This window comes from Cryptomeria japonica, chromosome 5 (genome assembly GCF_030272615.1).
Source record: "Cryptomeria japonica chromosome 5, Sugi_1.0, whole genome shotgun sequence".
Classification (NCBI taxonomy): domain Eukaryota; kingdom Viridiplantae; phylum Streptophyta; class Pinopsida; order Cupressales; family Cupressaceae; genus Cryptomeria; species Cryptomeria japonica.
Window position 1 is genome coordinate 279864242 of NC_081409.1, and position 17940 is coordinate 279882181.

The 17940-nt window shown below is 38.7% G+C and overlaps 1 protein-coding gene across 1 annotated transcript; it reads left to right on the plus strand.

The window, feature by feature from the left end:
• The first annotated feature begins 3365 nt into the window (after positions 1-3365).
• On the plus strand, positions 3366-5429 carry LOC131047449 (F-box protein At2g02240-like). The gene is made up of 3 exons (XM_057981338.1): positions 3366-3647; positions 4704-4852; positions 4961-5429. Exons 1-3 carry the CDS (start codon positions 3366-3368, stop codon positions 5427-5429), a joined length of 900 nt encoding a protein of 299 aa, XP_057837321.1.
• The last annotated feature ends 12511 nt before the right edge of the window (positions 5430-17940 follow it).

Genomic DNA, 17940 nt, shown 5'->3' on the forward strand with positions numbered 1-17940 from the left:
AGAAGGGGATTTTCCTTCCCTACTTTCCAAAGATCCAATAGTTTGGATTGATTTTCCGCCATTCCATCCTGGGATCTGACCTCTATGAAAGACTTTCGACCCTTCTTGGGTGGGGATGAGCCAAAATCCGGCTTCTCCAAGCCCTCCTGATTCTGATGAAGCCCTAGCTTTCTTTTCTCCTTGATCTGTGAGTAGAGCACTGCCAAGGGGGTGTCCAATATTGCATCCTGATCCTCCTCTCCTATCATGGCATTTTGCAGAAGGTTCTGAGAATCCTGATCCAAAGGCAAATCTAGTACGCTTGATTCAAACGGTGGGGATAGCAGAGAAGGGAAAGGAATTTCCAAAGATAGGTTGAGAAGGGGCTTGTAAAGAAGGCAGTCTGAGAAGGGGGAAATTTCTCCCTCTGGAAGGGAAGTCTCTTCATTTTCCTCAATGTCTGCTTTAAGATCCTCTTCAATAACCTCCTCCTCTTGCAATATTTTCGCAAGGTGAATATTTTTGAATTTTGTGGATTTAGCTGTGCGAGATGATCCCCTGAAATTCTTGGGCCTAATGTTGGTTTTCCTTTTGGAGGCTTTAGATGGAGGTTGGGAAAAGATGTTAAAAGCTCCTCTGCTCAAAGCTAGGTTTTTTTTTTGCCCGAACAAACTTCTAACAGCCTTTTGGGAATGAGGCTTGGCAATCGAGGATAAAATGAGATGAGGGCAAGGATCCGAGGAGGGATGAAAGCCAGAGGAGCTTGGCTAGGGGGCGGGGAAGCCAGGCCTGCAAGCTTGTTTCTCAGACGCGAACAAGAGGAGGGGGAATGAAGGACAAGGGGATCTGGAACCATAGTTGAAACCAGGGGAGGAGAAGAGACATTACCGAAAGGCTAGCGAAAGGGCTTTGAAAGTGCTTGGACCGATATCTCGACTTCTAATTCTAGGGTAGCATCCCGCTCCAAGGTTCTCTTTTGAGAAATTGAGCTCGCAAATTGTTCTGAGTGCTGAAGAGGGATATTGATGACTCCAATAGACACTGTCAAAGAGCTATTATTGACTATTTGGTTTCTCAATAAGCATTTGCTAGGAACTACTTTACCCAATCTTGTCTCTTTTTGCTTCCATCTGCCCAACTCCGAAATGATCTCAAGCTCACTGTAGAAGCCATTAGAGAGGTCAATCTCAACATAAATATTTGCTATATCCCCATTCTGACCTTCAAAGAAGTTTGCTTCAATCCCTACCAGAAATCCAAGGGCATCCCCTATCTTCAAGAGGGATTCCGGACACCAGAACTCAGATGGAAGGCCTACTAAGGATAACCAAATAGGAGTTTTCTCGAATCTGTGTTGTGCTGGGTCAAACCCCAATTTCCAATCCAAGAAATGGAATGTGGAGCCTTGGAAGAACAAGGGACTACCCTTTGTGATTGCTTTCTTTAGTGTCGCACCCACACATTCTATGAACAAGAAATCATTCTGCATTTGTCTCACTGCTATAAGTTCTGGAAAAGATGATTTCCACCAATCCACAATATCTTTGCTTGTCCCACCAGTGCCACACCATTTCGCAAAGAAAGCATTCTCCTTGAAGCGGACAAGCGAAGGGTTTAAAGATTTCGAAGGAAGTACAAAGAGTTTGCTTCCCATTGATTTCTTGAACCATTTTTGATCCTTGCTCACAAACCCCTGTTGGTTGGGTCTTGAGGGAAAGGCCTTTCTAGAGTCCTTGGCTCGTAGACCTCTGTTAGGTGGACCTAAAGTGCTCCAATCCTTGATAGGCCACCCTGTTGTTGGAGGAGGGCAGTTTTGTTGTCTTTGTCACTTAGGCTGTAGCTTGGAGTACAAAGATTGTTTGGTAGAAATAAACCTCTTCTTATGGGTTGCAATAGGAATACAGTTTGATCCTGTCACAACCTTTTTTGCACAGGAGTCTAGGTTTTGGAACTCCTCAGTGACATTTTGCCGAGGATACCTAGGACAATGATTAACTGGGCTCTGAGACCGCGGTCGATTTTGATACCCCGATCTTTGAGGCTGATGAAGGGAAATGAGTCCACGAGAGATCCAACCATGGTTTCTCAGAGGTCCGATTCCGCGGGAGGTCCAGTCATGATTTCTTAGAGGTCCAGCCATTATATAAATTTATGAAATTTCTTGGTACAAATGGTTAATGGTTAATAGTTTCAATGGAAAAACATCTCAAACTCTATTCATGGCCCTTTAATGACTTATGTGGTGAAGATTTACGATGGGTTTAAGAGCTTCAAGAGAGTGGTGGATGTTGCAAGAGGAGTATTTGTAATAGTTGCAGAATATCCACACATTCATGACATCAATTTTGACCTTCCTCATGTCCAGTTGTGATAACAACACAACTCTTTGAAAATATGAAGAAAATGTCTCTTAGCTCATCCTTTGGCATTCCTTTTTCTTGTAGGTGTCAAGCTATTATACCAATAATGAAAGGTGTTGCTTTGCAAATGTGATGCTTGTAAACTTGGTGTGGCTAGAGTTATCCCTTATGTAGGTAGTTTCTCTTTTGTCTTTTGAGTGAGGAGAAATTAAGGTGAATGAATAACTATCCTTCAAACAATTTTAGAGAGAATTGACAACATCCAACAAAAGATCATAAGCAAAATTTATTGAACAAAAAATCACATAACAAAACGATTTTTTTTTTTGGGCAATGTGAATTCCTCATGAACTCAAGTGCTCTGACATCAAACAGCCTGGGTATGTTGAAATATTCCATGAATATGCAACTTATGAACATTTTGGTAAAGCTGGAACTAGAATCCCATAATTCACCAAGTCTGTTACATTGACCCAGGAAGCGTCATCTGTTGCACAGTTCTTCTAAAAAACCAAATATTCCCAATACTCCTTTTGCCTCTATTTCTTAGCTACATGTGAAGCAATGATCTGGTCAACTTTCTTAGACTCCTCTGACAATTGATATGCCCATACTGGTGTATTTGCCAAATCTAAAAATGTATTTTCATGAAACTCGCACAAATCTACGATATTGAATATTGGAGAAATATCAATTCTAACTTGAAGCTAAATCTCATGTGCGTTTTCCAGCTAGACAAATAATTATCTCCCAAACCTTTCCACATTCAATTTTTAAATCAGCACGTGATTGTTTTAAGTGGAACTCTGTTTGCGTACCTAAACGTTTCTCCAAAGTAATTCTTTAAAAAAGTTGATCCAGTGCAACTCAATGGAATTCTGTTTGCGTATCTTAAAGTTTATCCTATGTAATTCTTTAAAAAACTTGATCCAATGCAATATGAAGACAACAGATACTCAATTCAGGTGGTCAGAAGCTGCAATTTTGAAGCTTGATTTTTTTTTCAATTCTGCTAATTTTAGAAAAATGGGGGACAATCACAATGAAGCCCATCGAACTCTAGCAGATTTGCAAGAAAATTGCCTGACAAGGGTGCTTGAATTCACAACACCAAAAGATGTTTGCAGGCTCTCAGTTTTCTGTCATACATTAGAGTCTGCGGCAAATTCAAATTGTGTATGGGAGAAAATGGTTCCATCTCATTACAGAGATCTCCTTGCACGAGCTAATCGACCTCTGCAATATAATTCAAAGAAAGAATTATATTTCAAGCTCTGTGAACAAGTCTCGATCGACAACGGAACCAAGGTATGAAGGATTTATTTTTAATTTATTGTTTTTATTAGGTATGGAAATGACCAAATTGGAATAGAATTTTTACCCAATTTTCAACATTATAATGTCTGAAGATTTGAAGTGGTCTCGGTTATGAAAGCAGCATACCATACTGTTTAAATTTTACCACTTGAATTATTAGGTGCATTTGCAAGGTGTGTTTGCAGCAACACCCAACAAATTCTCTGGAGCTTCTCTGAGTTCTCCTACACGTTGCTCACTTAGAGCTTCTAATACCTGGACCAATCACTGCTCAATTTTTAAACAGTGTGGTGCTTTCATATCTAATAATTCGGAGTTTTTTCCTTTGAGACCGTTGCAGAGTCTTTAGTTGGCTGTTTGGTTTTTTTTTGGATTTAAAAAAAAAAAAAAGAAAAATTTCTGTTTAAATTAAACTTTTATAAATTCTGCTAAGACTTTGTTATGATAGTTTTAAACTTTGAAGATATTTTTGAAAGGCTGAAGAGGTTTCATAAGATTTAATGTTTATGAGATAAAGTTATTTTCATTCCAAGCTCATAATTTTTTGCGGGCTTTGAAGTTAGTTTCTTTTTTTGTGCATACACAGGGATTTAATTTCATACTGACTGTCTTTAAGCCCTCTGAACTTTTTAGAAATCTGGACTTTTAAGCTGTAATTTCTCTTATGAATCAATATATAAATATGACTCTACCTTTATCGAATTAAAAAAAAAAAGAAAAAAGTTTTATTTCAGTTTTAAAAGAAAACCACTACTTGTTAGAATATAAGTGGAGAGCTTCTGCAATCCCCAAGAGTTTTTGCTTACCTTGTTGCTTATTGTGTTTGTCTAATTCAGGAATTCTCATTCAGAACATCTTATTTTATAAATCTAAAAGAAATGTTTCAATTTGGCAATGACCTGTGGTTTAATGAATTTAGATGTACTATCTATAAGCCACAGGAAAACTATTTCAGAGATTCTTATTTAGAACTACTTATTTTTTTCAAATCTTAAATGAATGTTTCAATTTGACATTGAATATGTTTTGAATCTTTGATCAATTCAGAAGTTTTGGCTGGACAAAGCTACTGGAAAAGTATGCTTTTTGTTGCATCCAAGAGATTTGGATATAACTCGGGGAAATGCGAATCATGACTGGCGTTGGATTTGTCAAGATGGCTCCAGGTTCCATTTTATTTCTCGAGAAGGCTCTGGGTAATCTAACCTAATCTATAGCCGTCGAGTTTTTCTAAATGTTTTCTGTTTAGCTCAACATGAAAATTATGGTCAAGCTAAGCTAAAAAAATGTTTCTTTGACGGCAGTTCTGAGGCAATAGCTCAATTTATGACAATATGCCGGTTTGAAGTGCAAGGCGTTTTTGACTGCAAATTTCTGTCTCCTGGTACAGAATATACCGTCTCATTTAAACTGAAACTTGTTGGATCATCTAGTTTTGGATGGGATAAAAAACCAGTCAAATTTTCAGTTACAACTTCTTGGGGACATCAACAGCAATCTGCTCTGTTTTTGCAAAACACTGAGAAGCCTGTTGATAATGAAAAATACCAAAAGACTTCTGTTAGACATGTTAGGGAGGGTTGGATGGAGCTTGATGCAGGCGAATTCAGTGTGGAAGAAAATAAGGATGGTCCAAAGGAAGTGAAGTTTCACATGAATGAAGTGGATGATGAAAATTGCAAAGGTGGACTTCTTTTAGGGGGGGTTAAGATTCAACCTAGTTTTCTGGTTACAGAAAGACTCAATGTTGGGGAAGAATGGTCTTGGGTTTAAAAGCTTTGGATGTGATCTCAGTTTTCCAGTATTTGTTTTCATAAGAAGATGTTCTTGGCCTATCTATGTACCTTTTCCAGTTTTCATGGTTCTAAGTGAGGACAAACCATCAAGCTGTCTGGACTTGGTTAATAAGATCCTTAATAGATTTTCGATTCAATATATTTTCTCATCTCATGTAACTTATTTGTCTTAGATATTGTATTTTTTTGTTTTGAATTTAATTGGTATGGACAAATAAAGTTGAAATTTGTTGTGTAAGTGATTTCACCTTAATAAAACCCTTTCAATTTTTTTAATAGTTTGAACAACAATTAAAGATATTCTAATTAATCATGAAATATTGCTTAATTTGTTGCTAATGATGTACACAATGCTAGTTGATGCTTTCAAATGTAATGGTGTGATGAGCAATCAAGAGAGATAACAAATCAATTCCAAAAACATATTAGTATTTTTCCTTTTCACCCTAGCATGGAAATTAAATATTATTTTGCTCAAGTCAACAAGTAACAAGTAGTTAGCTTGTGCTAAGTTTAACATATTTGAGGGTCAATTCTAAACTCATGAATTCAACATGGTCTAAGGGTCTGTAAAAATGGAGATCTAATTTGGACTCTTGGAATGTGTGGAATCAAGTTTCACGAGTTATTGCATTTAGGATAAACAGGTCAAATAACATTTAGAGTAGGGGAGAAAAGTGTGGGATAGTGAAGTTTTTATATGTACATGCCAAATACCATTTAATTTTACGCTACACACATTTTGATGGAAGGACTTAATATGATTACATATGATGCACTCATTTTTAAAGTTAGGTTTTCTCACTCATGTTGTTGCCCATTCCTATTCACATGTCTTTCCACACAATTGAGTTCATCTTAGCCACAACCACACATATTCCTACATATATCTTACATTTATTATGAATATTAGTGTCCCTTATAGTTAGACATTCATTCCTTGCCTAGAATATTATTTTTTGCATGCTTTAGGTCAATCTCATTAGAAAGAAGTTGATCCTATACTCTTAGCTCTAACCCCCAAAATTTTAAGATTTAAATTTAAATTTTGGTATAATCCCATTCCTTTCTCTCTCGCCATCAACCAACTTGATACATGTTCAACAAGATTTATTTCTACATGCTTATATTTAAAGGTAATCAATGTGCTTGATTTATGATCATCTCACACATATTTGAGCTTCATTCACATATCATTCTAGGAATAATTTAATTGGTGCACTAAAAGGAATGAGAATATACAAAATATTTCTAGAACATTTTCGTGTCCAAATATTCTTATGCTCAATCATTATAATTACTTTAAAATAGGTCACGTCGAGGAGTTTGACCAAGGAGAATATAGCTTTTGTGATCCAATTATCTCCCCTGCATATTTCTAAACATGTCAATCCTTCACATTTAGTGAAACACAAGTAATCTAAGTGAAATTCAAAATTCAAGAGTGCACATTATACCAAATTAGATTCACATGCCACATATAATGTCCATGTACATAGATTTGATCTATATCTACAAATTTGACTCTTAGTAGAGTTGAAAACAATTATGATTTTAAGGTAGAGTATGGACAACGAGGAAGTATTTTTAGCATCAAGATAGGTAGAATTTTGTGATGCATAAAAATATTTCTTTAGTGTACCTAGAGCTAAGAATCATTATTCATTACATTTAATGTCTTAGATCATATTTATTTATTTATTTATCACTCTAATGTGTATTAATTAATTAATCTAGGTTTATTTATGTTTATGTGTAGCATTATATTAGATTATCCTAGATTAAGATTAAGAGCAATTTATTTTCTTCTACATTTTGGTGAATCTATGAATATTTAAATTTATTAGGACATTTCTTGGTAATAAAAACAAAAAGTAATTAAATAACATACTAGTGTGATGGTTAATTGCATTTCAACAGACATTCATTCATGTCTCAGCATAGCACCATTCGATTGGGGATCGCGTGAACAAGGGTTTATTTTGGAGAATGGGTGAACGGGGTTTTTGTGAGCGCGTGATCGAGGATTTTTGTGAACGGCGGCAGTTTGGAACCAGTGGATGCTGGGCGGACAAAGGTTTCAGACGGTAGAGTCGGGTGGTATTTCATGTGTTGCATTGTGTTGCATGTGGTCTTTTTAATTGAGAAGCAAGGGGCTTCTAATAGCTTGGTGGTTGTTGGTGCTACGACGCTTGATGGATCCTCTTCGAAGCTTCATGCACAGATGAATGAGTCTTTCTATGTGGGGTCGAGCTCAAAGATTAATAAAGTTAATTGATGTTTTCCGCGGAGCCAAGATCGCCTAGTTTTTGTCATTCCTCTAGAGGCTGTGATGGAAGATGTGGAGTACTGGTCCAAACATGCTCTGATCTGCAAATTTCTTGGTATTTGAATCTCTATGTCGACCCTTGAAGCTTGGATACGATGTTCATGATAGGTGAATGAAGATATGGAAATAATGTTGGCAGGAAACAACTACTTCTTGGTAGTCTTTTCTTGCATGTCTGATCGTGATCGAGTTTTTGAGGGGGGGCCTTATTTTTATAATTATGTGGGGTTGTTTGTGAAACCTTGGCATCCGGGGTTTAACTCTACAAAGGATCTTCCATCGAGGGTTCATGTCTGGATTCGCCTGCCCAGACTTCCTTTAGAGTTTTGGAGAGAAGACATACTGCTCCAGATAGCTGCCTTACTTGGGTAGCCTATTGCGATCGCACACCAATCCTTGGCCAAAAAGGTTATTTCCTATGCCTGTATTTGTGTTGAAATTGATTTGAATAACCCATTGCCAGATTCCTTGGAAATTTGCCTTGGTTCTTCTTCTTGGATTCAACAGTTAGATTATGAGTCCTTACCTTTTCGTTGTCGAGTTTGCCATGAGTATGGACATTTGCAGCAACAATGCCTAGGGTTTTTAAAGGGAATAGTGGTAGTTCTGGTGGGTCTGCCTCTTCCTCAGGCCTAAAGATGGACAACGTAGGCAAGGGGAAAGCCCCGATTGATGATGTAGGTAAGGAGAAAGTCAAGATGGATAATGTTAGTAAAGGGAAAGCCCCGGTCAATGCACCAACCCCTGATAATGATGGCTTTACTCCTATTCGTAGCCGAACTAAGAAAAGAGGACAAAAGAGACCCTTTTTAGATCGGCAATCAAATACGAATTTTAATAGATTTGAAGTGCTTGACAATATGGCCATAGAGGAAGGTATCACCCCAGATGTGTCTAGCGTTGTAGGCTCGGTTGGGGGAATTCCTATTCACGATTCCCCTGCTGTGAACCAGGATACCTCTCTCCAACAAAAGAATGAGGCTCCTATTAGCTCGGAGTCTGGTGCTATTGTGGTTTCCTCGATACCACATGACAATGATATTCTCTTAGTGGATCTGGCTAAGGAGGTGTTTGCTTCTGGTAAGGGAAACGTCTCTCTTCTGGCATTAGGACTTTTGCAAAGACCATTTAAGAAAGTATCCTTTGCTACTCCATCAAGAAGTGGCCGCAAAAAGGATCAGAAGAAAATTAGACTTACAGGGGATTTACTAGTAGAGTCTGAGGTTGTGAAGGCCATGGATGCTCACTTTCCTCACTCTACTCAATGATTATTCTCTCGTGGAATGTTAGGGGGTTAAATAGCATCCCCAGACAAAGGGTTATTCATGACTTGGTGATTGATCGTTCTCTGGATATTCTTTGTATTCAGGAGACTAAGCTTTCAGTGGATTCCATGCTCTGTTGTGTCCCTAATATTTGGTATCATGGTCAATGTCAATGTATTGGATCTATGGGGAATGTTGGGGGATTAGCCATTTGCTGGGAGCCACGGAAAATCACCCCTCTCTGTTGGATTTCTTCTCTCTCCACACTCTCTATGGTTGCCTCTAGTTTGGATACGGGTGAGATGATTTTGGTAACTAATGTGTATGCTCTTGCTGACTTCCTCGGAAAGATAAGACTTTAGGAGCATTTAAGGTATGTTCGAAGTTGTCATCCTTTCTTGCCTTGGATTTTAGCAGGGGACTTTAATTCAATCTTACATTTGGAGGAGAAAAGAGGTGGGAATGCTCGTCTAGGGCCTTCTTTTGAGCTTCTCCGAGATAATATGGACTTTTTACATATTTTTGATATCTAGCCAGCTAATGGGATCTTTACTTGGAATAATAGGAGGGTTGGTGGAGATGCCATTTCAGAACGTCTGGATAGATTTTTGGTCTCCTGCTTTTGGACTAGTCGTAATCTCTCTCTCTCTTCGTAAATTCTGGATTGGAGAGGATCTAACCATTCACCTATCAAGTTCTTGGCTTGTTGCATTTCTCTTCCCAAGAATCCTCCCTTTAAGTTCCAACTGATGTGGCTCCAAGACTCTTCTCTTCATGTCTTAATGGCTCATTGGTGGAGAGTTGGTGGCCCAACTTATGGCACTGCTATGTTTTCCTTTTCTAAAAAACTATAATATGTCCAAAGGAAGCTGGAGAATTGGAACAATAATTGCTTTGGTAATCTTTACATTATAAAAAATAGGGCTCAAGAACGTCTGGCAGTCATTACAAGGCAGATTAGAGACCTGGGTTTTTCTGAAGCTCTTAGAAAAGAAGAATCTCAGGCTTCCAGGGATTTAGAAGAGTGGGATCTTAGAGAGGAAATTTATTGGAAGCAAAAAGCTCGAATTGATTGGCTCCAGGAAGGAGATAAGAATACTACATTTTTCCATAAATCTATTTAAGGCCGCCGAAATCAGAGTTACATTTCATCTTGTTACTTCTGATGGCCTGCAGTTGACCTCCTTTCAAGCCATTTCTAGAGAAGCCATCTGGTTATATTTCGCTCTTTTTTTGAAGATTTGCTTCTCGCTTATAATGAGGAGAATATTATCTTGTCTTTCATCCCCTCTGTTGTGACCAGAGCAATGAACGACTCCCTTATGAGGTCTATCTCTATGTCTGAATTGGAGGAAGTGGTTTTTAGTATGTGTAAGGGCAAAGCTCCTAGGCTTGATGGCTTCCCAGTGGAATTTTTTCAAGAGTTTTGGGATATTATTAATCAGGACTTATTAGTGGGTATGAGCACCAAGTTGTGGTACCAAAAGGGGGTCTTAAGATGCCACTTTTTTTTTCTGAAATCAGCAAAGTCTGAACTTCAACGACAAATTGAACCTAATTACACTCCAAATTTGAAGATGCAATAAGAACAAGAGTCAGAGTTCTTCGAGTCTGCTTTCTAAACTACTAATTTGTTTTGAAAATGGTGGAGATTAAGGGCTTCAAAAAGGGGGGCCACAAAAGTGGTCCTATTTTATGCAAAAAACATAACATGGCGTCTGTTGTGGCCCCCCTAAAATGTTAACTTTTCTTTTGAATTTTTAAAATTGCTTTGGTGAGAAATTAGCTAGCACCTTATAGTTTATGACAATTTTTTTAGCTAATTTTTTAATGAGTATATGATTTATTACTAATTTTTGAAGTGGACACATCCTTAAAAATAGAAATTTGAGCGTGCTCCCCCTAAAATCATTGAAAACTAATTGAAAATCAAAAAAAAATTTAAAAAAATTGTGTAGAATGGAGTCTAGTTTCTAAAAATGTAAGTTTCTTCAAAATCTGATGAATGCGTAAAAATCTATACCCAAAATAGTGCATGTTGGTTTTTGACAAAAAATGGACACACTGAAAAAATAAATTATAGATGAAAGACTTAACGAAATCAAAATTTGAAATAAATAACATTGTTGGATAGCTAAGAGGAAGCTCAAGTTTACCATGGTATTTTTTTTTAACTTCATTGAAATACATGCAAACCTAACGCAGAGCACGACCAAAATTATGTCAAAATTTTTAATGTTTTGATAAAAACGCGTCTCTAGCCTGAAATGGTCATCCAAACCTTTGGGTTGGATGCCCAAGGAAAATCCAACCCATAGGTTTGGTGTTTCCCAAAGCAGGTCATTTGGCGCACACCACATATGGCGCTCACCCTATTTGGTGTGCGCCAAATGTGATGAATGGTTTTTCCCATTTGGCGCACGCCAAATGTGGTCCATATTTCACATTTGGCGTGCGCCAAATGTGTACATAGAAAACTCCATCTCACCTCTCCCTTCTTTATCTCCCTTCCCTCATAGTTCCATCTCTCTCTATGAACTAGATCTCATATTCTCTCTCTCCCCTTACCTCTTCTCAAGCTCTTCATTCTTATAGATACATACTCTTCTTTGTCCCTCCCCTCTCTATCTCTCACAATTCCCTTATTCCCCTATCCCTCGAGCTATCTCCCTCTCCATCCTTACACCCATCTAATTCCCTCTCTCACCTCTTTCCCTCAATTTCTTCCTCACTCCCTCCTCTCTCTAGGTCCTAAGGGATCATATGGTGTCCTAAGGGGTCATAGGACACCATATGACCTCTTAGGTTACCATAGGACCCTTAATGACACCATATGTTGTCCTGAGTGGTCATAGGACACCATATGACCCCTTAAGACACCATACAACCCATAACAACACCAAATAGTGTCTTAATGGGTCATAGGACACCATATAACCCCTTAGCTATTGTTAGGGGTCATATTGTGTCCTAATGGGTCATATGGTGGTCTATGACCCCTTAGGACACCATATGACCCCTTAGTACACCATATGGTGTCAGTATGGTTCGTATGGTGTCCTATGACCCCTTAGGACACCATATGACCCCCTAGTACACCATATGGTGTCAGTATGGTCTTATGGTGTTTGATGATCCCTTAGGACACCATATGACCCCTTAGGACACCATACGACCCATAATGACAACATAAGGTGTCCTAAGGGGTCATATGGTGTCTTAAGGGATCATAACACACCATATGACCCGTTAAGAGACAATATGATCCCTAACAACACCTAAGGGGTCATATGGTGTCCTATAACCCCAAAGGACACCATATGACCCCTTAGGACACCATACGACCCATAACAACACCATATTGTGTCCTAAGGGGTTATATGATGTCCTAAGGGGTCAGAGGACACCATATGACCCCTTACGACACCATACAACCCATAACGACACCATATTGTGTCCTAAGGGGTCATATGGTGTCCTAAGGGGTCATAGGACACCAGATGACCCCTTAGGACACCATGTGACCCCTTAGAACACCATATAGTGTTGTTATGGGTCATATGGTGTCCTAAGGGGTCATACGATGTCCTAACGGGTCATATAGTGTCTTATGACCCCTTAGGATACCATATAACCCCTTACATGTCGTTAGGGTTCACATTGTGTCCTAAGGAGTCATATGGTGTGCTCTGACCCCTTAGGACACTATATGACCCTTTAGGACACCATATGGTGTCATTATGGGTCATATGATGTCCTAAGCAGTCATTAGGTGTCTTATGATCCCATAGGACACCATATGACCCCTTAGGACTCCATATGATCCATAATGACAACATAAGGTGTCCTAAGGGGTCATATTGTGTCTTAAGGGGTCATAACACACCATATGACCCATTAAGACACATATGATCCCTAACGACACCTAAGGGGTCATATTGTGTCTTAAGGGGTCATAACACACCATATGACCCATTAAGACACATATGATCCCTAACGACACCTAAGGGGTGATATGGTTTCCTAAGGGGTCATAGGACACCATATGACCCCTTAGGACACCATATGACCCATAACGACACCATATTGTGTTCTAAGGGGTCATATGGTGTCCTATGACCCCATAAGACACCATGTGACCCCTTAGGATACCATACGACCCACAACGGCACCATATTGTGTCCTAAGGGGTCATATGGTGTCCCAAGGGGTCATATGACACCATATGACCCCTTACGACATCATGTGACCCCTTGGAACACCATATAGTGTCGTTATGGGTCATATGGTGTCCTATGGGGTCTTATGGTGTCCCAATGGGTCATATAGTGTCCTATGACCCCTTAGGACACCATATGACCCCTTAGTACACCATATGGTGTTAGTATGGTTTGTATGGTGTCCTATGACCCCTTAGGACACCATATGACCCCCTAATACACCATATGGTGTCAGTATGGTTTTATGGTGTCTGATGATCCCTTAGGACACCATATGACCCCTTAGGATACCATACGACCCATAATGACAACATAAAGTGTCCTAAGGGGTCATATGGTGTCTTAAGGGGTCATAACACACAATATGACCCGTTAAGACACAATATGATCCCTAACGACACCTAAGGGGTCATATGGTGTCCTGTGACCCCATCGGACACCATATGGCCTCTTAGGACACCATATGACCCATAATGACACCATATTGTGTCCTAAGGGGTCATATGGTGTTCTAAGGGGTCATAGGATGCCATATGACCCCTTAGAACACCATACAACCCATAACGACACCATATTGTGTCCTAAGGAGTCATAGGATACCAGCTGACCCCTTAGGATACCATGTGACCCCTTAGAACACCATATAGTATCATTATGGGTCATATGGTGTCTTAACGGGTCATATAGTGTCCTATGACCCCTTAGGATACCATATAACCCCTTACATGTCGTTACAGTTCGCATTATGTCCTAAGGGGTCATATGGTCTGCTATGACCCCTTAGGACACCATATGGTGTCATTATGGGTCGTATGGTGTCCTAAGCGGTCATTGGGTGTCTTATGATCCCATAGGATACCATATGACCCCTAAGGACACCATATGACCCATAATGACAACACAAGGTGTACTAAGGGGTCATTTTGTGTCTTAAGGGGTCATAACACACCGTATGACCCATTAAGACACAATATGATCCCTAACAACACCTAAGGGGTCATATGGTGTCTTATGACCCCATAGGATACCATATGACCCCTTAGGACACCATATGGTGTTAGTATGGTCTTATGGTGTCCGATGATCCCTTAGGACACCATACGACCCATAATGACAAAATAAGGTGTCCTAAGGGGTCATATGGTGTCTTAAGGGGTCATAACAAACCATATGACCCATTAAGACACAATATGATCCCTAACAGCACCTAAGGGGTCATATGGTGTCCTATGACTCCATAGGACACCATATGACCCCTTAGGACACTATACGACCCATAACGACATCATATTGTGTCCTAAGGGGTCATAGGATACCAGATGACCCCTTAGGACACCATGTGACCCCTTAGAACACCATATAGTGTCATTATGGGTCATATGGTGTCTTAAGGGGTCATATGGTGTCCTAACAGGTCATATAGTGTCCTATGACCCCTTAGGACACCATATAACCCCTTACGTGTCGTTAGAGTTCACATTGTGTCCTAAGGGGTCATATGGTGTCCTATGACCCCTTAGGACACCATATGGTGTCATTATGGGTCGTATGATGTCCTAAGTGGTCATTTGGTGTCTTATGATCCCTTAGGACACCATATGACCCCTTAGGACATCATATGACCCATAATGATAACATAAGGTGTTCTAAGGGGTCATATTGTGTCTTAAGGGGTCATAACACACTATATGACCCATTAAGACATAATATGATCCCTAATGACAGCTAAGGGGTCATATGGTGTCCTACGGGGTCATAAGACACCATATGACCCCTTAGGACACCATACAACCCATAACGACACCATATTGTATCCTAAGTCATCATAGGACACCATATGACCCCTTAGTACACCATACAACCCATAACGACACCATATTGTGTCCTAAGGGGTCATATGGTGTCCTAAGGGGTCATAGGACACCATATGACCCATAATGACAACATATTGTGTCCTAAGGGGTCATTGGATACCATATGACCCCTTAGGACACCATACGACCCATAATGACACCATATTGTGTTGTAAGGGGTCATGTGGTGTCCTAAGGGGTCATAGGACACAATATGACCCCTTAGGACACCATGTGACCCCTTAGAACACCATATAGTGTCATTATGGGTCATATGGTGTCATTATGGGTCATATGGTGTCCTAAGGGGTCATATGGTGTCCTAATGGGTCATATAGTGTCCTATGACCCCTTAGGACACCATATTCCCCTCCTCCCTCCATATCTCACCCTCCATCCTTACCTCATATGGTTTCGCATATCGGGTTATAGGGTCTATTGTTATTGTATAGCATTGAGGATTTAGCATATTGGGTCATACGATATAGGGTATTTGTTATAGGTTTGAAATGGTTTTATTTTTATGGTTGTGGCTATCAAACTATAGGGTATAGAGTATAGATTATAGGGTATAGAGTAGAAATTTATCTATGATTAAAAAATTTCAATGGAAGTCATTTGGCTAGCACCATTTTTGGTGCTAGCCAAATGAGCTGCACTAAAAATGGTTATATGGGACCCTTAACCCATGATCCAAGCCCACATTCTCTCATTTTGTCTACTTTATGCGCACGATTAGACAAAAAAATGCTTTTTGCATGGTGTTGACATTTTATGCAAGGTTATTTTATATATTCCATCAGCTCTCCACCACCTTTTTTTTCATTTGGCAACGTCTAAGATGAAGAACATAGTTTTTTTTATCAAATTTGAATAGTTGAGGTAATATTTTCTTGTTTTTAGAATTCAAATACTTATTAAGTGTTTTTTTTAAAATCTTACAATAAAAGTGTGAGTCAAAATTGATTATAATCCTATTAGATTTACAATATATTTGAAGGAAGTTGCAGAAGAAAATTATTTGTTTAGTGGTTTAAAACAAAATTTGCAATTTCATACATCCTTTTTGAGATCTTATGAAATAATTTAAAAAAGGAATACATGAAATAATTTCAATTTCATAAATCCATTTTAACATATGCATAATTAGGAAAGTCATAGATGCATTAGGATTGTCCTAACATAATTAGGACAGTCATAGATCCATTAGGACTGCCTCTTACGCCTCTTGAAATCTCTTTATGAATTAACTTTATTCTCTTTTATGTGCATGTACATGTACAAATCATCATCATGTCAAGGAAACGACCAAAAAATGTAACACTGGAAGAGTGTGAAGCTAAGAATGCAAAAAAAAAAAGAAGGAATGAAGCAACTTCGTGAAGAAAGGAAATTGAATACCATAGAAGAAGAGGTGCCAATTGAAGAGGAACATGAAATATCCATCCAATCTAAGAGAGAGATAGAATTGGCCACACAAAGGCAATGGATGCAAAACCTTCATGAAATGAGACAATTGAATCCCGAGGTTGAGAGCATGTCTACCGCAATTCAAGTTGAAGGCACCCCATCTCTTACATCTCAAGTTGAAGGCACACCATCTCTTATTGGCACACTGTTATCATCTACAACATCTCATATTTAATGCACTCCCTCTATGACATTTGACGCTGCAAGTACTTCATGATTGACATCAAGTATTGGAGCTACACCATCTTGTACACCTTAATTTCAAGGTATGTCATCATTTTCATCTTTGGTTGAAGGTATGCCACCTGTCCCTAATGTTGTTGACATTCCTAATCTTGAGGTAACTCAAAGTTTGAGAACACCTCCTAGAGTTTTGCATAGAAAGCCTAAGTATTTGATTGATATTGATGCTAATGTTTTGAAACCAATGGTTGACAAGATTATGAAGCGTACTTGTCAAAGACATGCTAACCGGATATGGAAAATATTTTTCGAGCCTTTAAATGAGACAGGAAGATGTCAACTATCTGTTGAAATGATGAGAAATCTGAAATTTAGGCCCATAATGAAGATTCTTGGGCTAAGAACATTGATTGAATCAAGCGACAAATCTATTGTGAAGAATCTGATGAGTGCATATGATACTGTTGGTTCTAACTCATGCACAAAAGATAGTAATGCCACACGACGTGTCATTACATCAACAATTGTAAGCACTCAAACTAAGAAAACTCACCTCATTAGAAAGACAAGTAAACAATTGAAGATAAGTAGACAAACTCTAATGAGAGCTATGGAAAGGCAACAAAGAGTGGAGGATCCATATAACAATGAGTTATGTTCATTTTCCGGTAGATTACCACGGAAAGATAAAGCAATTGTTGAAGCCTTGAGATCCCTAATTGAATATTTTGGAAGAATAACACAAGGGTCTCTCCAAATCAAAGAGATGTTGTAAGAAGGAGGATTGGTAGTAAAATATGTGATCCACATCCGAAATGTTTTTTGGATATGACTCAAACACAATATTTTGCCAAGTTTCAACGTATGTATCCTCAAATTAAAATTAGTCAAAGATTCTTTGAAATAGTAAAGCTTTTTTATGTCAAAATAAATCACACACGCACAAATTGTTGTAGAGTACATATCAATTTTTCTAACCATTATGATGTTTATCAACACATATGTATAGATTTGCATGCTAAGAATGCTTTGCAGGAATGCAACATAAATGGTCCACCAACATCTTCAAGGGAATTCATATCTAGCATCTTATGCGAAAGAGTAGATGGTCAAGTATATTAATATAAGTGTTGCTTGGATGGTACATGTGTTCATTGTGGTGGATTGC

What these genes read in the sequence shown, in the direction of transcription:
- LOC131047449 (XM_057981338.1), top strand. Translation starts at nt 3,366, where the DNA reads ATGGGGGACAATCACAATGAAGCCCATCGAACTCTAGCAGATTTGCAA. An exon ending in CGATCGACAACGGAACCAAG is followed by an intron (nt 3,648 to 4,703) that starts GTATGAAGGATT and finishes TGATCAATTCAG; the next exon opens with AAGTTTTGGCTGGACAAAGC. An exon ending in ATTTCTCGAGAAGGCTCTGG is followed by an intron (nt 4,853 to 4,960) that starts GTAATCTAACCT and finishes CTTTGACGGCAG; the next exon opens with TTCTGAGGCAATAGCTCAAT.